The sequence below is a fragment of the Pundamilia nyererei genome, unplaced genomic scaffold, assembly GCF_000239375.1.
Source record: "Pundamilia nyererei isolate P.nyererei 1_Seehausen unplaced genomic scaffold, PunNye1.0 scaffold00006, whole genome shotgun sequence".
Lineage (NCBI taxonomy): Eukaryota > Metazoa > Chordata > Actinopteri > Cichliformes > Cichlidae > Pundamilia > Pundamilia nyererei.
In genome coordinates, this window is record NW_005187407.1 from 1,914,177 (window position 1) to 1,935,853 (window position 21,677).

The window sequence follows — 21,677 nt, forward strand, 5'->3', positions numbered from 1 at the left end:
TCACCAAAAAAGTGAGTTTACAATTTGTGGAATAATTCTGATACTTTCCCACAATGCAAAGATTTTGAATATTTTGTCATAATATTATCAAAAAAAAATAAATTCTAAAAAATCTGGACTGCATTAAAAACAGACATGATTCTGTGTTGGAAATCCCTGCATGTGATCAGGAACACTTCCAGTAATTATTGTCTGTGAACGCAGTTCACCATGCAGGTTAAATGCAACAAAGAAGCCGCATGTAAACAGTGATCCAGATCCATGCCATTTTCTCAAAGCTCGTTTAAAATGGACAACGTGGAAATTTTTTCTGTGGTGACAAAAATGACCACAGAAAAAATTTTGAAATTCTGGAAAATACGGACGCTGAAAACTGTCTAAAACTATCTGGCTTGTTATCGCCGTTCAGTTCAATAATGACTGATGATACTTGAGTGCATCAGTGTGTAGGAATTGGAAGTTTGCAAATCTAAAAATTCACCATCAACACTGAAAGGTATGTAGAGGTTCTAGAGACGCGTATGCTCCATCCAGATGACAGCTTTTCTATTTCAGCAACACAGTGCTAATGCAGACTGTATCTATTACAACAGCACGACTCAGTAGAAGAGTCTGGGTACTGAACTGGCCTGCCTTTCAGATGTTTCACCAACTGGAAAGATTTGGAGGATTGTGAAAAATACAACAAAGAAACACAATATTTCTCTCCCAGAAGTCCAGCAGCTGGTTTCCTCGGTTCCCAGATTTTTACAGACTGATTAAAGAAGAGGGGGATGTTACGCAGTGGTAAACATGGCCCTGACCCAACTTTTTTGGGAAGGACGATACCATCAAATATGAAATGAACTTATTTTTTTTTTCATTTTTTAAAATTAATATATGGGTTTAATAGATTTGCAAATCATTGTATTCTGGTGTTATTTACATTTTACATTGTGTCTCAACTTTTGGGGAATTTTGAGTCTACACAGACCATGACTGGTGCATATAAGACAGTGAAAGGCATTGTGTTCTCTTGTTTCTAATATTAACCCACACACTCACACTTCAAGGACAATAAGGATGTAAAAATCCTCCTCCTGTTGTCTCACTTCTCAGTCAGTTTTACATGTACCTGTATACCTCAATATCATAGATGCATACAGCGCTCACCATCCTCAGACCTTTAATTTGTTTGACTGAAGTTTAAAGTGTAAGTGTAGGACAACAAACAGAGTTTAACATTATGTGTGTGATATAAGTTAGTTTTTGAAAGTGCATCAAGTAAGTATGGCTTTTTATTCTCTTATGTTTTTATCTTTTGCAGTGTATATGTGCACGGATGAATACGTGTCAGAGACTGAGCAGGTGTTGTATAGCAGTGGTGAGATCTCCTCCTGTGCTGATGAGGGCCTGAAGGTTCGCCTTCCTGTCTCTGAAGCCCATTGAGCTCAGCTGCTCCAGCTCCTCCTTGAACTCTCTGTCTGTGTGATGGACCTGACACAACATGACACAAGAGTTATTTAAAGTCTTACTTATTAAAATAATGTGTGAAAGAATTCAAAATGAGATCATAATTAGCGATTTAATTGTGAATCCTTTTAAACAAATTGGAAAAGATTAATAAACCTTCCCAGATTTAGTGATTTTGTTAACCCAGACACCCAGTTTTGTTTCTGGGTATTTGGGTATGAGTCTCCCTTCAGGTGCAAAAACATCTGGATATGAATCAGAAGAAAGTCCAGGCAATGTGGGAAACAAAGGTAAATGTTTTGGGGAGGAAAAGGAGAGGAGGCGGCATGAAAAAAAGTTTTTATGAATAATTGAACTCAAAGAGATGGCCAAGTCGCTGCTGCGGGGGATAAAAAAGGAGCACTGCAATAAAATCGAAAGCAAAAAAGAGAAATAAGTCAATAAGTTTGTCAGAACCACACTCCCTCACACACTGGAGTAAGCAGCAAAAAGCTCTGCGGCAATAACCACCAGAGCTGAATGCTGGCAGCACTCAGCCGAGTTTAGTGGTTCTGCAGGAAAAAAGCGTCAGTATCTAAGAAAGGGAAAGACTAATGCCACCTTCCTTCCCACCAGAAAACAGCGACTCTACCGGGGCTGTAACCCACTAAGTAAATGTTGGATCCACAAGTAGAAGCACTGACTCTGAAACTTTAACGATTAACTAGAATTTGAGTCACTGAGGCCCAGCTGGACCTGCTTCAGTAGGTGAAAATGTAAAATAGTTTAAACCACTGAACAAATTAGACATCATTTGGCTCCATGAGATGTAGTGTGCTACTCTAATTTATCCACATTCATACCAGCAGCTGTTAATGCAAGCTGATATCAAGCAGTCAGTCACTCTTTATACTGCGTAGTTTTTTAAAAGTACTGAATCACTAAATATCAAAGGCGTGTATCATTTGCCTGCCTAAGGGAAATTCTCATTTACTGTCAAAATGCTATTTACTACTGATATTTTAAATTGAGACTCAACGTTGGAGACAGACAAAAAGTTTATAAGGTAGTACCTCGTTATTAGTGTTAGCCAGGGCCTGTAGCATCTGCTGTACAAACTGCTGCTGCTGCTGCTCTGTCGCTGAAGCAGCCTGTTGGCCGCTTCCTGATTGGCTGTTCGGAATGGAGTCAGATGGATGCTCAGAAGCGGCACCGATACCTGTTCCAGTGTTTCCGAGAGCATTCCTGCATGACGGGCAAGACTGGCGATAAGGTTTCTCTGTCTTTGAAACACAGTTCTTCCACCACAATAGATCTCCTTAGGTTGTTTTTACTCACGCAGGTATGAGAGCTGGAGCCTCTGCAGCCAGAGTATGCAAGCCCTGTTGGATCTGCAACAGAGCCTCCATGGCTCTGGGGTTCAACATGGCCGAGAGCAGCTCTGGAGCCTGCATCTGCACATTATTGATAATGGCAAAGTTATTAATCATACCCACTGAGCAACGGAGTCAGAGTAGAATCGTTTTCCTGCATTGCTAAAGATGATCATATCTACATGGATTTTATGAAAAACCATGGCATCTGTCCAGGAACAAGAAAATTATTAGTGTTCCTAATGTATTGCAGACATCTAATCCAGCTGAAAGACAGCAGGTTAACAGTTAGAGGAATAAGCAGACCTGCTGCAGAAAGACAGGGATCTCCTTTCTCATTTGCTGCTGCAGCTCAGGATTTCCAGCCAACAAAGGGTGGCTCAGAAGCATCTGCAACAATGCAAAAATGAAAGCAGGATGAACTATATAAGATATCTCTGCTGTTTAGGAAGAAGGAAATGTTGTCCTGCAGTTGCCTAGTGAAAATACTGCACATTTAAGAATTAAAGTGTCCATGCATCACCTGTGCAGCCAGGTCAGGGTTCTGGCTAAGGCAGTTTAAAAGACTGCTGACGTATGGCCCAGACAGCAGGCTCTCCAATAGACCTGGACTGGCAGTGATCTCTTCTAGCAGTGACTGCATGCCTGAAGCAGGAAGCCATTAATAGAATATTTTAAAAAGCAGTTCAATGATATCTTTAAAATATTTAACACATTTAAAAACATATAACCTAAGAATGCCTCAAGCATAAAGCTCATGCCTGCTGTGATGCTGCTTTGAGAGTTTGACCTAGCTCTGGATGTGGCAGTCAGTTCACTGAGAGGATCTGTCAAGTGACCAGAGAACGTCTGATTGGATTCACCCTCCAGTATGTGGTGATTTCTGGGTGATGTAGTCACCGATGCAGATGCTCCTACCTTCTGGTAAAAGGCAAAGCAGATATTAAAAAGAAAACAGGTTAAGCATACAAGATAAGTTTAACCTGACCTAATAATAATCATCATTTTCAAAGTCACACCTGTAATTTTGCTTCTGGGTCAGAATTGTCAGTAATGACTTCAGGATTTGCCTGCTCTGACTGCAAATTTTCTAAAGCTTTGTCCTCATTGTTCATCATTTCTTCTATCATGTCAGGGTTCTTGATGAGCTCCAGCAACTGGAAAGAGAGATAAGTGCAAAAACATACTCAAAATATCGGAGGGAGAAATCAGGCAAGGAGGAAGCAACTGTACTCATACTGCAGTGAAATTAGAAAGGTTAAAATAACAACATTTTTGCAAGTGTCTACTCTATACTCTAATGTTAGTACAGATGTTACAGTGCTCTGACATCCACTATACCCACCTGTGTTATGACATCTTTGTCGTTAAGCATATCTTCCACTTCTGGGTTTGTTTGCAGGAGCTGCTGAATTTGGGGATTAGACAGAATGAGCTTTCTGATAAGTTGAGGGCTAGAGGTGGAGAGGGTGCTCTGCACAAAGGGGCTGCCCAGGAGACGATGCATCATTTCTGGGTCCACCAGGAATCTGTTCTCCATCTGGCGCTGGAGCTCCGGGAAGAAGCTAGTCCCGCTGTCTTCAAGGACAAGGCTGTCCAGACCTTCTACTACAGAAACAAGGTGGAATCAACAGAATGACAGATTATAAGTTCACTGAGGAGCTGAGTACAGAGCAACAGCTGAAGCTCAAACAAAGAAGTCTGGAGAAATGAGAACCACAAACTAGATTTATGAAAATAGTTAAAGGCGAGAAGAGTTCCCGTGTTCTGCACATCTTACCCAGGCAGAGAGGAGAAGTAGGGGAAGGTGTGATGTTATCCGGTTCAGGGTGGAGGTCTGGGTCAGTGGGAGGTGGAGCAGATGAATGCTGAGGCCTAAGACAGATACCCAGTTGTTTGTTTGTTTTTTACACAAGTTTGGTATAAATAGACTGTATATCAAAGGAACCTGAAGGCAGAAGTTACTTATTACTTAAAATTACTTCTACAATTTTAATTTTAAAGAGCAGACAGAGTGTGCAGATCTCTGACTGAGAATCTTTGCAGACATAATATTTTGTTTAATACTTCATGTGATGGTGGGGTGATCAAATTCTATCAAATTTAATGTGGAGCAAAATGTACGTTGATGTGGGACAAAGTGGGAGACACTACCAGTGCTTTATATATACGACCTAAAATGTGACTTATATGTAATGTTCTCCCTGTACTCTAAAATCTCACCTTCCACAAGCTTCCAAAGTAATAAGTAGTTTGCTTGGCTTTTTCATAGATTTATTTGATTTGCTTTGGGAAGACACTCATTAAATTCTGACAAATTTAATATTTTATTTGCTCTATTTTAATATTTTATTTTACTGGGTTTTATTGTAGTTTTTCATGAGGCTATATATTTTTATATATTTATATTATATATTATTTCTATATTCCCTGCTCTCTGCACAGACATTTTATAAAAGCCAAATCGAAAAGTGAAAGTTCTGTATTGTTGCACTTTGAAAACTAGAGCCAATAAAAATGTGGAATATTCTCTGAATATGCACAATAAACAGCAAAGAATAAAAATGCTGTGTAGTCCCAATGTGGTACATGTGGTATCCAATGTAAGGCAGTGTTTTTAATATTTACTATGATTTAAAAGCAAATAATAAATATAGCTACAGCTAATGAATGTGCAGTTGCCTTTTATTAGTGCCAGATTTGTCTGCAATATTTTCTTAAGAGGTCACTAAAGTTCTTTGCAGCTGACTCTGTTGCATAAGTAAGGCGCAAAACACAGGAGGAACAATATTTAACACAAGCGCACACAATGATTTACTGACATATGTGACATGTAATTTAAAAAAGAAAGTAAAATCTGTCTTATTTTTTTTCTTGATATTGAAATGAACTGACTACACTGTGTTTCGAAAAAAGCACAATTTTTTGTAAATTCCCAATAAACTCACCACGCCTATGAGCACTATTTGGGTGATTGGACTCACATACAATTTTGCCCCTTTTAGTAAATCTGGACCTATATCTTTATTTTCTTTATCTTTATTAATACCAAATGTTGGTTTATTACTAGCGACGGCATGAACCCATGCCATAAACAGAGCAGGTTGTTCATACCTTTGGATCATGCTGAGGCGTACCGACCCATTCAGTCCTTTAAGGTGACTCAAGGGTTCAGAGTCTTTGAGGACTCGACTGGAGTGGATCAGGACCAGCTCTTCTGCTGAGGCTCCCAGGTGCTCTGACAGACCCCATTTAAACTGCACACACAGAAACACACAACCCCCATTGTTATTTAATGGTGTATTTAATGGTGATAACCCCCATTGTACCAGCTCAAAGATCAGCAGCAAAGACACCAGGGGCATATCCAGACAGGGGCCTCGGGTGGCACCAGCCAATATAACTTCCATCCTGGGGTCTCTCCACCAAATCCATTAGATGAGGGCAGTGAAAGAAACAGTAATTCAATGTAGCAGAGTATGACTATTCAAGACTTTAATTAAGTACAGTTCCAGTGTACTTCTACTTTAAGTGATTCATGTTATGGTGTTTTCTACTTAAATTTACTATCTTTTGGAAGCAAATACTGTACTCTGCACTTCACACCATTTATTTTAGGAATTCAGTGAATTATTATTTTGAAGATTTTAAAATAGGAATCTACATAGTTATGGAATGCCAGGACTGCCAAAATGAGTTAATTAAATACGGCATTAAATAATTTATTAAATGTGTCAATAATTAATTAAATACATATTTATGACATATTTAATTAATTAATTATTGACACATTGAATTAATTATTTAATAGTGTATTTAATTAATTAATTATGGCAGTCCTGGCATTCCATACATGGTACATTATGCGGTTTGACTATAAATAAAGCGTACATATAATCATCTCCGGCGGAAAGATTTAAGTGATATACACATTAACAAACCAGTAACTACAATCCAATATATGATTTTGAATTGTGTGACAACAGTAAACCCACTGAATACACCCATATACATATAATAACATACAATCAGTGGCCACTTCATTAGGTACAACTATTCAGCTGCTAGTTAAACACAAATATCTAATCAGCCAGTCAAACATTTAGAGTAGAAAACATGATCAAAATGACCTGCTGAAGTTCAAACATGCTGCTGATGTTGAGAGCATCAGAATAGGAACGAAAGGTGATCTGGCGATGGTTGTTTGAGAAAGACATGGTGATCTGAGCACTTTACAAACTGCTGATTTCCTATGATTTTAGCACATAATTGTCTCTAGGGTTTACAGAGAATGATCTGAAAAAGAGAAAATATCCAAGGAGTGGTCATTATCTGGGTGACAATGTCTTTTTGATGTCAGACGTCAGAGGAGCATGGCCAGACTTCTTCAAGCTGAAAGGAACGCAACAACTCAAATAACCCCTCTTTACAACCATGCATGCAGAAGAGCGTCTCTGAACACACAACACGTCACACTTTGAACAAGATGGGCTACAGCAGCAGGAGACCACAGCAGGTTTCAGTCCTGTCAGTTAAGAATGGGAAACTAAAAGTATGATTCAGCAAAACTGGACAGTATGAGATTGGGAAAACATTGCCTGGTCTGAAGAGTCTCAGTTTCTGCTGTGAAATTCAAATGGTACACAGTCAGAATTTGGGGTAAAGAACAGGAAATTATTGATTCATCCTGTCTTGTATCAGAGGTTTCGCCAGTGGTGGTGTAGTAATGGTTTGGAGGATATTTCACTGGCACACTTTGGGTACCTTAGTACAACTAAGCTTCACGTAAACACCACAGCCTACCGGAGTACAGTTGGTGGTCACTGTGACCCAAGGCGACCCTTTATCCATCTTCTGATGGCTGTTTACAGCACAATAAGGAGCCATGCCACAAAACTCAAATCCTCTTACACTGGTGTCCTGAACATGACAATGAGTTCACTGTACTCAAATGACTTCCACAGTCACCAGACCTCAATCTAGTGGAGCACCTTTGGGATGTCAAACATGGATGTAAATGATAAATGGACTGGTTCCTGTGTACAACATGCCTCATTCGTCCATTCATACAGCAGCACTGTACTTCATTGGTTTCTATCAAACATACGCACACACATCTACACTCTGATAGATGCATCAGAAACCAACTTGGGGTTAGTATCTCCAGGATATTTAGCACGCAGATATAAAGGGACTGAACCGACCTTCTGATTAGTAGATGGCGTGCTCTAGCTCCTGAGCTACAGCCACCCCCTGTGATGTACAACAACAACTGTGCGATGCTCTCATGTCATGTGAAGATGCTGATAACTGCTTCCAGCACCTTGTTGAATCTATACCACGAACTTAAAGGGCGTCCAGATGTAACTAATGAAGTGGCCTTTGAATTATATTTTGTTACTGGATTCAGGGCCACTCTTTAGCTAGTACTCAACTTCGTGCTAAATACTTAAAAAATACTCCTTTTTTGCCTCTTTTCACACAGTTATTCCATTCAAAACAATCTTCAAACGTGCAGAGTCACTTTTCACATAATAAATCTGTATTAGCACTCTGGGCTGCACATGAGTCCAATTCTAATTTCTATACCACATTAGTACCTTTAGTGATCCGCCCCCTTAGTTCTTTAGCCACGTAAATTAACAAAAACATTAATTTCAGTCTATTATGGCATGAAAATAAAAGTCTCAGTGACGTTGTCAGCCTGTTATTACAAGGCTCTGAGGCCAGCTGGCTGATTGTGCTTCCCTGACCTGTCTGACGGTGCAGTCTCCTCTAACGATGAAGTCTCTGCTCTCCGTGACACTTGTGACGGTAACGTGGATCCTTTCAGCCCTGCGGCGGTGTCTCGGTGTTGTAGTTTCGTCTTTCACTGCTGCCGACATCACTTGTCCGGCCCGCGGGGCTTTAAACACGGTGCAGAGCAGGAGCACACCGTCCCGACGCGGGCTGCGTGTCTGTCCCGATGACTCGGCAATTAGTTGTGCGGATGTGTGCCAGCTGAGGCCACACCGGTCACTGAGGTGGACACGCAAAGCCCACACCTAGCTGCTTCTATGCACAGATCTGATGCCCCTGCTGCCTGTTATAACAGTTTTTGAGTGCACTTCGACTAACAAAAATAAAATACTTAATAATAAGCCAGTTATGTAACCAGACTTAACTTAAAGATATAGTGCACCATAAAAATCAGACAGCAGTTCAAATCCTAGATGCTCTCAGTTCACTTTTAAACTCTCATTCCAGCAACAATAATGAATCATTATAATTTTAACAGCCTCCAAAGGTGACGCACAGGTGATAAGTGGTAGTTGATGACAATAGTCTAAAAAATTTTTAAATCCTTCTTCCTTTTGAGATTTGACCCAAGCAGATTTAAAGTATCTTATTTTCATCTGGCTCATGTTAACATCTAATGACTCAAATGCAATTTTTTTTTGGCTTGTTTGAGGCACTTTTACACTTTTTTTTAAAAATTCCTCTTAGGCTCTTCGATGCTTTCACACACAAAAAGTAAAACCACATTTTCACTGAAAAAGTAATTTATTTACTTAACAGTGGGAAAATAAAGAAACAAAACAACTTTGCATTACACACCTGTCATTTTGGCAACAAAACCTTTAAAGATCAGGCACAGAGCCTTCAACAGTACAGGAGATCCAGAGGCACTCTAAGGCCTGAAGAGGGCAGCACGATGTGCCAAGCAGCTACTTTAACACAAGCTTAGAACGTTTGTCGCTATTTCAGAAAGCCTCTTGTAAATCTTATTTAATTGTGTAACATATCGTGCCAAATCTAGCTTTTTCTGTTAGTGTGTGTGTGTGTGTGTGTGTGTTTAGGGAGGGCATGCAAAACAGCCTGACCAGGAGTCTAAGATTTAACAACAACAACAACAAACAAAAAAAACCCCTGATTTTGATCAATAGTGGGAATATTCTTCAGGGCTTTCTTCATTTGTTTATTTCATTTTGTTTTCAGGCATTTTCCTTCTGAAACCTTCATAGATCTGCCTCTGAGCCCTTCTTCCCTTTCTTGTTTCCCTGTGAAACAGAAAATTGCAGAAAGGACACAATTATTTATGGATATCAGATCTGTTTGTGTGCTTTTATTAATTCAAGTCAAAAGATGGATGTAGAAACAGAACATAAATGAGGCAAACACAGTCTTTATCAACTGGGGGAAAAAGAAAAAAAAAAAAGAAACTATATTGACTTAAAAATAAAGAAAAAGTGTTCAAATGCTCTGACCTGAATCTAAGCTCACCGCCCCCCTGACTGGGCCGAGTAAACTCTTTATGTTTCTGTCCTTTGGCTTACTTACGCTGACACTTTCTGACTTTACCTGCCTTACAGGCTGAAGTTTTTCTGTTAGGTTTCCACAGTTTCTACAGAAATCCACGAAAGCAATGAGGTGCATGCATGATCATAAACTAGTATGCAGTCAGTTCAGCGTAAATGAAGATGGAGACAACACTTTAACACCAGTTCTTCTCTCCTACAATGAAGATACCACACAGAAGAGTATTTGTACTCTCACCTGGTGCTTTGGTTGTTCTGACTGCAGTCCTTTTACTTTAGATCTCTCTTGTTCGAGGGCAGCGTGCAATAATGTTACCTAATTAAAATGAAAAACACAGATTTACAAATTTAGAATCCCCCCCAACACTCTCTCTCTCACACACACACACACAGTTACAGACCTGTGAAGACAGCTCTTCTTTAATATGCAGTAGCTCCTCTACCTGTAGAAGAATTTCTGCTTTGTCTTTCACTGAAAAAGAGAGAGAACAGAAACATCACACACGATATCTTCATCAGGAAAGGAAAGGATAGTCAAAACAACCACTTTTTGGACAATGATTCTCCCCCACAGTGGGTTTTAAATCAAGACAATTGAGATGTGACTCAATCGCAGACAAACACATTACATTCGTTGTTTAGCAATTGCAGACAACAACATACATATTCCTCTATATTCAGTCAATCCTACCTTTGTTTGCAGGTCACTCTTACTTACAATGACTTCTCTTTGGATCTCTTATTAGGAGTTGGAGGGAAAAGTTAAGAAATGCAAGTTCACTTAGAACAGCAGCTTTCATCTACTTCATTTGTCATGAAATAAGACGGCCTTAGCCGTCTATGAAAATGCTAGTCAGTCAATTCTGCCATTACTTTTGAACCACTGAAAATAGAGGACTGTGCATAAATATATCAATAATTCAGAATCATTTAATGCAGAAGTCTGCACCTCACCCACATCTCGATTGTTTGATTTAAAATCCAGAAGTGTTGTCTTGTTGTACAGAAGAAAAATTACAACAACAACAACAAAAAAGTGTCATTGTTCAAATACTTTTGGACCAAACTGTATCTACTGTGTTATCAAACTCACTCTCTCCCTGCTGCAGCATCTTCAGCAGCTGAGCATTTCTTGCTTTCACCTCTTTGTATTTTACCTGCAGAGACAAAAAGAAAGATTCTTTTTGTAGCACTGGACACAACAGTGTTGGCTGCAGGTGTGGTCACCTTTCATTTTTTCTGTCACAGTGTTACAGTGGGGAACGCTCATATTAATCATGCATATAGCTTCAACGACGAGTGAAATAAGCCAAAAGCTTCAGACTGATCAACATGCTCACATTCTGACATTTTCTTTCAACTCTTGTCTCTGTATGGTGTTACTGAGAGTGGATTCACTAACGTGGTTATCTCAGACTCACAGCTTTGGCTCTGTGCTGTTTAAAGGGCAGCAAATCAGCGGAAAGTGGCTCGCAGGGAGAGGAACTAAAACTGCTTGTTTCACACAGTCAAAGAGGGCTGAACAAAGGCAAGAATGAGAAAATTTGTATTTTTGAATTATGAATCATCCAAAGCTACTCCAGTAGAGTCCAGTGATAAAAATATGCAGTTGAAAATTAAATATGTAGACATTTTTTTTTTTTTTTTACAGAAGTCCACACTAACTAACAGTGCCATAGCAGCCCACAGCCTACGTGAGTTGAGTAAGAACATCTTAATGATGATGACAAACCAACACTAAACCCAACCTGTTTGGCTTTAAACATGGCAGAGATTTTTCTGATTAACTTCACCGTTTCTACAGCTGTGAAAATCAAATTTCCTTTTTGTGACTCATCATGCAGGAAAAGAAAAAAAATAAATCACTGTCCTTCTGAAACTGAAAGATGATTAGATCAGATAACTGTTTATGGCTGCTGACCTCCCACTGTGAAATGTTTTTTTTCAGCTTATCAATTTCCTGATCTTTCTTCTCCAGCTCATACTTCAGCTGCTCCGCTCTGGGGTCCTAACAGGAAGAAAAACATGAAATAAAATCAGCAAGTAAAGAAAAAGAAACTTCACTTTGGTAATGGTGCATGTATGCAGTTTCACAAACAGCTTTTCAGATGTACCTTGAGGCGGTTTTAATCACTAACCAAAACTCAAAGGAAAAGCTAACTTTGTTCACTTTCATACCCGAGTTAATGAGAGAGCTACGCGAGTATTTTGTGGTACTTGTGTCCACTCACTGGTTCGTGTTCTGTTGACGTGCTGACTTCTTGTCCCTGGCTGTTCGTATACTGCTCGCGTCTTTTCTCCCGTTGGATTATCCGACTGACATCATCTTCCAACTTATTAAAAAAACGTTCGTCCTGCCCGACTCCCAGTGCTAAATTAGCCGTTCTGGAGTCCTGGAAGGTAATTTGGTTGATGTTTTACACATTTTTTTAAGTTACAAACAAAATATTTAAAAAATTAATTTTATCTATAATTCGTCCCTCACTTGTTCATTCACATTTCTGTGCAATCTATAAAATATAAAGTAAACAGAGTGGAACCGGCTCACCTCTTTCTCTTGTTTTCTACTTAAATTTTCTGCAAAGAGAAAACACAATGCAATAACTAGTTACAAGAAAATAACAATATATGCAATGTAGTAAATCATATATATGAGGTCCATATATAAGACTTTAAAGTAATCTGTAAGCTGGTCTCACCTGCACTGCTTTCAGCCTGGAAGTCTTGCAGAGAAACTGTCTTTTTGTCTTTTGCCTGCTGATTCTTCTTTTTGTCCTTCTTGCCTCCACCTTCTTTTCCTGACCGTGACTTTGGCGAGGACGTGTTTGTGTTGCTCTGATGAATGAAAGCAGATGCTTTGACTTCAGTTGGCTCAAGTTCTTGCTTTGCATACCAGAAATAAATTCTGTTTTGTTTTTAACCCACAGAAACTCAGGCAGAGTCATTTAAAACAAGATCCTTTAATCACCAACATGAAGAAGGAATAAGGTAATACGCTGACTTATAATTTAAGTGAACATGTCACAGGTGTGTCAGAGCGATGTGCGACTTACGTAAAAGTGAACATACAGCTCTGACATCTGTGCCCCCAAATGTGGCTTTCAAAATGAGAATATTAGTGTTTTTCTGCAGCGTACCTGCTTCTGTTGTTCATACTCCAGTTTACTTAAAATCAAGGCCTTTTCCAAGTCTGCCTCATATAGTTCTGTGGTTATCTAAAAGAAAAGGAAGAACATTGAATTTTAGGGACTTTTCGTGTTGTGTGTAAGGTCAGGTGTGGCCTGTGCTGCTCTATGAGGGACAGTCATACAAGTTTTACTATCTCACTCATCTGTAATGTGAGTAGCTGTCATTTCTAAACCTGCTCGTCTCTCTGCTTCCACTGCTGCCAACCCTCCGACGGTGTATCCTGGTCCACCGACGTAGGATTGAGAAGTTCACCGGCTATTCCTGACAGCGTCATACAGGGAGAAGGGGCAGAAGATTTCTGAGGAATCTTTTTGAAGGCCAGATTACGCAACTAATAGAAAGAAAGATAAAACAACCTGATGTCATCATTATTGACATAAACACAAATTCTATTGTTAGCTGTAGAAACCATCAACTTGTCTATGTGCGCGCAGCAACAACAAAAAACGGTCTGTTTTCTCAGGATGTATGCTGCCTGTGGTTTGTGTCTGTGGAGTGGAGGAGGATTTGTTAATGCGTTTAAGTGGGTGTTGGGCCTGAACACATTCCTTTTAATTGTGTTGCAACATTGTTATTCTCAGAGCTGAACATTTTCATTTTCCCCATTCAAGGAGACAGTCTTCAAATCTTCACATTACAGATTCTGAGGCAAGATCATGTTTTAACTCCCTGCTTATGTAAGTCTAATTTCTGTCTAACTACAGTCAGATGCAAGAACAAAAAACCAGAAAACTTGCACTTTGAACTGATTAACTGTGCTGAAACCAATTTTTTATTATTTAGTATTTTTTCCTGGGATTGGACCAATTCCATATAAGAATTTAGCCTGCAAAATCCACTGGATGCTGTCTACTCCTATGTTATTGGATTTATTAAAGATGAAAGCTATCACACTGGCAGCTTTGAATAAAAATCTGGCCAGATATCAGTATCACCAAGAAGGCAGAAAGCATGCCTGCATGCTCATTTATGAGGACTTGGTATGTAGGCTTCTGCAATGTAATAGCTTTAGATAAGTTCAGCGCTGATAACCAGAGACTAGTTTCACAACCATCACCAAATGATGTTAAAAATCATAGCGGTTTGTCAGAATCTTGAGGTTTTCTCTGTAATATTGCACTTTACAATATAAAATTTTAATGACCTCAACGAAATACAACTTACATACTTATCATCTGAACAGCATTTGTTTCACTTCATTAGTAGCGAGCACACCAAAAGCAAACCACAACCTGTTTACCTCTCCCTGCCCTCTGCAGTTTCGCTTCAGGAGAAGTGAAACGACTGAAGAGCCTGATCTTTCTTCATGTCACTGCAAAATAACACATATGTAAGAGGCAGAGAGCTGCAGGCTGTTCATCTCACTCATTCACCTCATTTGCCTCACTCTGCTGCTGCTCTTTCTTCTTCTTCTTCTTGTCTTTCTTCTTGTCATTGCCCTGAGCAGCTTTCCCTCCGGCTGCACCTGCTTTTCCTTGTCGGGGCTTCCCAGAGGAGTCCCGTCCAGTTTTGGTGGTAGCCTTGCCCGACTCGGAGGTGTCCGAATCCGAATCTGAATCTATCTGTAGCAGAGCAAAGCGGGATGCTGTGGTGGGGACTGTGATCATTGCAGACGATGCCATCATGAGAAGGCAAACTGAACGATGAAAGCAGATAAATGTACAACAGTTTATTCAGAATAACTTAGAGCAGATCATAAAATGACGAGTTAGCGCATATTCACAACCTGTTTGTTTGTTGTTGGGTTTTTTTTAGTACCACAGTATTTCAGCCAACACCTCCATACAAAGCTACACACGGAGTCAGCACTGTGATCTTATGACAACAGACAGTAGTACAGATAAATGTAAACCATTTAAAGAGCTCCGTTACAAACAGTCAGTGGACACAGCTAGATTAGCATCGCATAGCAGCAGCGTAACAGCTAAGGCTTAGCCAGTGTTGTTAGCTCCTAAACAAGTGCAAAAGTGCCGCTCCATGTCAGTTAAAAGCACACGCGTGGACTCACGTTGATCTCCTTTTTTCAATGCGCTCACTGACTTGTGTTAAAGAAGGATTACTCACATGAAAACTGTCTGAGGATACTTTCACCTGTTCGCAAAGGGGCTGAGGGTTATCGTTGGTTTGCTACCAGCGATTGTCTCAAAAGAGTACAGAAGCCCGGCGGTGTCAAAAAGGAAAAAGGCTGGGATTCCCTTATCCTCTGCGATGCGGATGCAGAAAAAGAAGTGTTTACGATATGTGCAGATATATCGGTTATTATGTGCAGCATGTGCGCAGTTTGTTGACTGAATCGCTTTTTAACTGCACAATACTAAGCGATTATCGCACAATAACTAGCTAGTTTAGCCTGTTGTCATGGTTACACCTTAGTTGTCGGATGTCCAATCACGACCTGCCGTGTTCGTCATATTACAACAACTATCATATCACCATGACAACCGAACGGAAATACGCATTGGCGTAAAACAAATTGAAATATAAGACAAAGATAACCCAAGTAAATATAAAATGTAAATTTAAAGGTTGATTTCATTCATTAAGAAAAGAACTATCCAAACCTACCTGCAAAAGTAATTGCCCCTTAATTCTAATGCTTTTAATTTATAAATTTCATTGTCAAGTATGTTGGTTTTATTGCATGTTAAAAAATAGTGACCGCATTTGCAAGTTTTTTTTTAATTTCTAGTGTATAAAATGTACAAGAAGAGAAAGATCACAGCACCCTCACACCAAAATTAGGTTTGAATAAGCCCAGATAATCAAGACAATACAGTGAGGTGAGCATTTTAGTGTGTTTAATAAATTAGATTGTGAAAAGAGTAAACCAATACAAAAATAATAATAATTTACACAGCAATCAACATAAAACTACATACATAAAGTCCACGCAAAGTTGTCATCAAAAAGCTTCATAATCCTGCAACAGTGCAGCATATTAAACCTTAAGCATTCACAATGAAGGATTAAAGATAGTGCTCCATAAACAAAATTGCTTTAACTAATTAATGAAAACTGTCTACGTTTTACGAGAATGTTCCAGCTTGCTGACTGACTTTGCATCAATGTAGTGGATATGGATAATGATAAGTATAAGATGATATATAGAAATACAAGAAAAGAGCCAACATATTTATGGCACATTTATGATTTAAGACATTTGAAAACTTGAAAGGTTTAGAACCGCCCCAAAAAATATGTGGGAAGAACAAAACCGTGTAGGATAAAAATTTCTAACCACACTGGAAGACAAATAAAAGGACTGAGCAAGGAGTAATGAGATTTTACTGCATCATCTCTCCAGGTCAACAGTTTGCAGTTCTTATTTTTTATGATGGTGCTGTTGTAGAAAGGTGAAATAAAACAGGAAAAAAAAAGCAAAACAAAAATAATTATTGTTACAAGAAATTTAAGTTCTTCTGGCCTGAACTCTAAAACCCCATTAAGTCATTGCATTGAGTGCCTTACAACATCAAACAGCTTTGTTTACTTCCTGGTATCTACTACTGTTCCTGACATCTACATAAATACATCACCTGTCAGTGTTTCTGAGGACTTCTATAGAGTCCTCCAGGATTGACTCAGTGCTCATACCCACAGTAGACGGTCGCCTCCCAGTGGTAGAACCAGAGAGCTGCAGGTCAGCTGGAGTGATTTGCTTCAGATCCCTGCGACACAAACGGACTGGTGTCATCTCCAAACCTTCCCTAGACTCATCTCCTACTCTCCTCCCCAGGGACGGTGTGAGCATTTGGGTGTATTCTGGCATTTTTGTCTTTTTGAGGGTTTGGCGGTTAGAAGAAGAAGAAGGGCACTTGGTTTGGTTTTCATTTCTGTTCATACAGAAATCATTGTGTATCTTTTTGTCCATTTTCTCTGCATTTATTTTTTGGTATGTTGTTACAATATGCGTCCGTGTTTGAACCTCCTCAGGATGAGTGTGGGCTTCATTTGAAGAAATCTGCATCTTTTGCATAGGTTTGTGCTCCTGTGGGCAAGAAGGCTGATCATTAGGCTGCAATGAATCGCTGAAGATCACTCTGAGTTTCTTTTTGAGCTGCCGGCTGGTGCTTTTGTAGAAGTAAAGCTCTTTCTCCAGATGCTGCAGTCTGTCTTGTGTTGCCTGTTCTGCCTCTCCTGGAGCACCCTCTGAACACATATGCAGACATACTGTGAAACCAAGTGTCATAAAACAAATTCAAGTTCAAATCCAGGCTCCACAAATTTCCTCACCTTTAAGTTTCTGCAGCAGCAGCTGGATGTTGTACTGGTGATCTCTGTGTTGCTGGGTGAGCCTGCGATCTGTATCCAAGGCCAGACGCTGCATAGCAGCCTCCATCTCTCTCAACAACATCTTTTGCTCTTCTGCCTGAAGTTCCAGCTCTTCACAGTGCAAATGTAGATGGCGCTCTGTCTCTCGAAGACAAACAACCTAAAAGGATAATAAACTTTCTGATAAAGTGCAGGGGCAGCAAGCTTCCAAACTTCTCTCTCCAGTGCATTCCCAAGCAAGGTGAGAGATGTAATTTCTCCAGCATGTCCTGGATCTGCCCTCCTCCCAGTAGGACATGCCCAAAAACACCTTACCTTAGAGGCACACAGGAGGCATCCTAGTCAGACACTCGAACCACCCTAATTGCCTCCTTTTGATCTCTTTATATTTTAGGGACACTACGCTACAATACACAACAATGTCAGAGGGAAAACGGCAACAATCACACAACCTACTATGAGAAAGCACTTGGCAGAAGTGGGCAGTAGTGGTGCAATAGTGGTACACCACTGAACCACATGTGAAGAGAAAAAGAGGTGGGTAAACTTATTAGAAAAAAGGAAATCCTGCAGCTGTATTTCTCAGCAGATATGGTCCAACTGCAGGGGGAGGTGGAGAAAGATGGATTGAAGATGGGTTGAAGATAGAGAAGGATATAATATGAAACATAAAAATGATGGACTGAAACAAAAAGACTGAGACAGAGTCCAGCCCCTCTCCAGGAGACTGGTTCCAGAGCCCAAGCCATGCGTAGAGGTGAGCCTGACTATATCTAGCCGGTACCTCTCAACCTCACGCACTAACTCAGGCTCCTTCCCCACCAGAGAGGTGACATTCCATGTCCCTATTGCCAGTCTTGGCAGTCGGGGAACAGTCCGCCAGGGCCTCCGCTCCTGGCCACCACCCGGCACACAATGCACCCGACCCCTATGGTGCCTCCTGCGGGTGGTGGGCCTGTGAGAGGATGGGCCCATGTCTCCTCTTCGGGCTGTGCCCGGCCGGGCCCCATGGACTAAGGCCCGGCCACCAGACGCTCGCCCTCGGGCACCCTCCCCCGGCCTGGCTCCAGGGTGGGGCCCCGGTAACCCTATCCCGGGCAGGGTAAACTGTTCCCTCGATGTTCTCTTCATAAGGGTCTTCTGAATCGCAAAAGCCCCCAGACAACATAGCCCCTCTCCAGCGTGGAAGAAAAGGAAGAGAATTAATAGAGGATTTGAAGACGGAACAAGATACAGTATAGAACTAGAAAGGAGAATGTATATGGATCATATGTAAAGCAGAATATTCCGTATACACATATGTATGCAAGTATTTTACGTTACCTTGTTGAAATATTTCACAAGCAGCTCCAGTGCCTCAGGCAGCGACAGGCCCATAAGTTTTCTGGTGACATCACAGAGTTGGGCGGGTTCAGCGTTTTGTGACTGATGCAAAGAAAAGTTTGTGGCCGACAGCTTCTTCTGTTTGTCCTGGATCGAGCGGTTTTTAAACTCAAGTGCTGCATCCAGAGCTTCGATAGCTTCTTCCACCTGGAGAAGGGAATGCGTCTCCTACATGACGACACACACACATCACTTCACCTAAACCTGTACCAGAAATACATCGTGGTCAAATTTACACCATACACACAACACTCCCTTTGTTCTGACCTCCACAGTGAGCACTTGGTTGTCATTCAGCTGGGCGTCCAGAGCGTCTCTTCTCTCTTTAAGCAAGTCTCTCTCTTTCTCCAGTTCCTTCATGGTAACTCCTGCCTTCCTCCTCTGTAGCTGCTTCTCCAGCGACTCCAACTGCATCGACACGTGCAGCAGGTCCTGACTCAGAGCCTGAAAAACAAATTGATAATAAACCTCCTAATTCTACCATTTATATGTGTCCACCTAATCTTTTACTGTAATTAATAAAGTGACTTGTGATAGTATTTAAATTAAACCATAGCAAACACAGTCTGACCTGACTGGAGCACAGCTTCTTGGTCTCTAATTTGCTTTTCTGTCGCACACACGCCTCCCTGTGAATAAGAACCTCCTTTCTCCTCTTCAGCTCCTCCTCCAGCTCATTCAGCTCTGCTCTCTTCTGAAGAACATGCTCCTCTTCCTCCTCCAGCCAACTACTGCAACACAGCTACAGTGAGAAGGTGAGGGAGGGAGAAGAAGGAAGGAAAAGAGGAAAGGAAGGGGCACAAGGGCCAAAAAAGGAGATTGATGAAGACACGACAAAGGTAGACCCTAAAACACTGTAAGAAGTTTAATACCTGAAGTTTCCTAAACTAAACTAAACGCACTGTCCAAATGACTATTTCAGGGGAACAAGAACAATGTTTTACCTGTTCATTTGTGTCCTTATACAGTTTATATACAGTTGAAACTTCAGCACTTTGCTCCTGTAAAAACAAACAAAAACAAACAAACAAAAAACACCCCCCCCCCCCCCCTTATTTGTCATATATTGTTCAAATCTGATATTTCTCTTAATGATAAAACAGTTTTCAGGTGATCACATTATTATATTATTCCTCCATTTTCTGATTAGTTTAAATACATTAAGGTTTTATAAGATAAAGGTCAAACTGCTTTTATGTGAAGATTATAAAGCTGACTCATATTTAAACTTTCGTTAAGCAAAGATAAATATGAAAGTGAGAAAAAGTTAGGCGTATGGATGTTTTTACCATTTTGTAAAACTGTGAAAAAACTCTATTGTTTCTTTTTAAAGTTGATTTTTTTTTTCTAATTATTAAATATTTTTCCTTGGTATTGCTCATTTTGCCCCATCAAGTATTTGGACCAACAAGGCAAAATGCTCACACAAAAACAATTTTAATAAGTTCATCTCTTTTTTTTTTTATTGTTGTTTAAAATAATCTGTACAGCTAACCTCATTTTCATTTTGTTGGACTTCTTTGTTATTCTCACTGGTCTCTCTCAGGCTGCTCTGAAGCTGTGCTCTCTGCGCTCTCATGTGCTGCAGGCTGTGATACATCTCCACTCGCAACTCCCGTCTCTGCAGGGAAAGTCTTGCAAAAACGCCGGCTTTTCTGCCGTCCTCAGTTTGCCTGTCACGTGTTTCCAAAGACTGAGTTTCCTTGTCTACCACACAAAAGCACACACTTAGAGATGCATGTACTGTTTAAAATAATAGATAACATGAATAAATTTGTCAGGTTTTCAGTTCAAAAGCCAAATTAATCTAGGGTAGACAAGAATCAGCCTGAGCATTAGAGAAATATACTGTCATTACTTGAAAACATGACTCTGAGATGATCAGTGTAGGCAGGTTGTGGATAAGCTTGTGTATAGTAAGTTAATCATTACAATCTTCTTGTCATTGTCATCTTTGAATTTCTAATGATGCTTCTGGAAGCTGCAGGACATTCTGGTTATAAAGCTTTTCATACTTCCTTTGATACACCAATAAATCCAGAGGCTTCAATAGTTCCTCACTTAGCAGAGAGCAGAATACAAAGTATGACATTATCTAAACACACCAGTTTGCTCAAGCTCTTTGATGAGCTCCTCCTTCATGCGCATGTTGATTGACAGATCTCGGATCCTTCTCTCAGTAGCGCTTGCTCTTATTCTTGCTTTCCTCGTAGATCTTTGCTTGAGCTGGTTTTCCTTGATGGCTAGAAAAGAATAGCTGAGAATGTCATAGAAAGGTTCTAAGGCAGAAAGCCATCACTATAAAAAAGGATAAGCCTACAGACAAGTGCAAACCAGAGTGCATGTAAAGTGTACCTGTGGCTCTCTGAGGCTGCTGTAGTCCTGGTTTTCCACCACATGTGTGATTTTCTTCTGCGTTTTTCTCTTTCAGAGCTGATTTTTTCTGCTGATTGGTCCATGTTTGGTTTAAAAAGCGCCTGCAGAAATGTCATTCTATTAGTCCACGGACATCGTTTGACATTAACTTTATACTGAGTTTTCTGAATCAAAGCTTGACTTAGTAAATCAAACACCTGAAACATTTCCAAAACACCAATCAGGCCTATAATACACACAGAACCGAAAATTATGAGTATTTACAATACATATGTTATAATACCATATAGCAAAGGTGTCTGGGGGCCAGACCATCAATCAGGACAGTCATCTATGAGGTGCTGTAAGGGACATT

The 21,677-nt window shown here is 40.2% G+C and overlaps 3 protein-coding genes across 3 annotated transcripts in view; all 3 read right to left on the reverse strand.

Annotated features, from left to right (window-relative positions):
- Nucleotides 1-889: 889 nt before the first annotated feature.
- Nucleotides 890-8,900, reverse strand: LOC102193895 (ubiquilin-2). The gene is made up of 12 exons (XM_005722384.1): nt 8,558-8,900; nt 5,919-6,061; nt 4,585-4,679; nt 4,150-4,412; nt 3,824-3,961; nt 3,723-3,725; nt 3,595-3,607; nt 3,328-3,449; nt 3,111-3,194; nt 2,770-2,885; nt 2,505-2,676; nt 890-1,476 (listed from the first exon to the last, which is right to left on the reverse strand). The coding sequence occupies exons 1-12, from the start codon at nt 8,687-8,689 to the stop codon at nt 1,333-1,335; spliced, it is 1,425 nt and encodes a 474-aa protein (XP_005722441.1). The 5' UTR covers nt 8,690-8,900; the 3' UTR covers nt 890-1,332.
- Nucleotides 8,901-9,367: 467 nt separating this feature from the next.
- Nucleotides 9,368-15,692, reverse strand: gkap1 (G kinase anchoring protein 1). The gene is made up of 12 exons (XM_005722038.1): nt 15,356-15,692; nt 14,665-14,927; nt 13,464-13,622; nt 13,240-13,317; nt 12,802-12,937; nt 12,651-12,679; nt 12,334-12,495; nt 12,024-12,110; nt 11,196-11,259; nt 10,504-10,574; nt 10,341-10,418; nt 9,368-9,844 (listed from the first exon to the last, which is right to left on the reverse strand). The coding sequence occupies exons 2-12, from the start codon at nt 14,914-14,916 to the stop codon at nt 9,803-9,805; spliced, it is 1,158 nt and encodes a 385-aa protein (XP_005722095.1). The 5' UTR covers nt 14,917-14,927; nt 15,356-15,692; the 3' UTR covers nt 9,368-9,802.
- A 386-nt stretch (nt 15,693-16,078) lies between these two features.
- LOC102194186 (kinesin-like protein KIF27) overlaps nt 16,079-21,677 on the reverse strand; it is a 13,182-nt gene continuing 7,583 nt past the window's right edge. The window contains exons 7-15 of the mRNA XM_005722385.2: nt 21,302-21,423; nt 21,052-21,189; nt 20,442-20,653; nt 19,891-19,947; nt 19,518-19,688; nt 19,214-19,390; nt 18,887-19,114; nt 17,525-17,723; nt 16,079-17,440 (exon numbers count right to left, since the gene is read on the reverse strand). Coding sequence (XP_005722442.1) covers nt 16,824-17,440; nt 17,525-17,723; nt 18,887-19,114; nt 19,214-19,390; nt 19,518-19,688; nt 19,891-19,947; nt 20,442-20,653; nt 21,052-21,189; nt 21,302-21,423 — 1,921 coding nt within the window. The 3' untranslated portion in view covers nt 16,079-16,823. The remainder of the gene's footprint in view (nt 17,441-17,524; nt 17,724-18,886; nt 19,115-19,213; nt 19,391-19,517; nt 19,689-19,890; nt 19,948-20,441; nt 20,654-21,051; nt 21,190-21,301; nt 21,424-21,677) is intronic.

What these genes read in the sequence shown, in the direction of transcription:
- LOC102193895 (XM_005722384.1), bottom strand. Translation starts at nt 8,689, where the DNA reads ATGTCGGCAGCAGTGAAAGACGAAACTACAACACCGAGACACCGCCGC. An exon ending in CGCCTCAGCATGATCCAAAG is followed by an intron (nt 4,680 to 5,918) that starts GTATGAACAACC and finishes TATCTGTCTTAG; the next exon opens with GCCTCAGCATTCATCTGCTC. An exon ending in TGGCTAACACTAATAACGAG is followed by an intron (nt 1,477 to 2,504) that starts GTACTACCTTAT and finishes ATGTTGTGTCAG; the next exon opens with GTCCATCACACAGACAGAGA.
- gkap1 (XM_005722038.1), bottom strand. Translation starts at nt 14,916, where the DNA reads ATGATGGCATCGTCTGCAATGATCACAGTCCCCACCACAGCATCCCGC. An exon ending in CGTCAACAGAACACGAACCA is followed by an intron (nt 12,111 to 12,333) that starts GTGAGTGGACAC and finishes TCTTCCTGTTAG; the next exon opens with GACCCCAGAGCGGAGCAGCT. An exon ending in AAGAAGAGCTGTCTTCACAG is followed by an intron (nt 10,419 to 10,503) that starts GTCTGTAACTGT and finishes CATTTTAATTAG; the next exon opens with GTAACATTATTGCACGCTGC.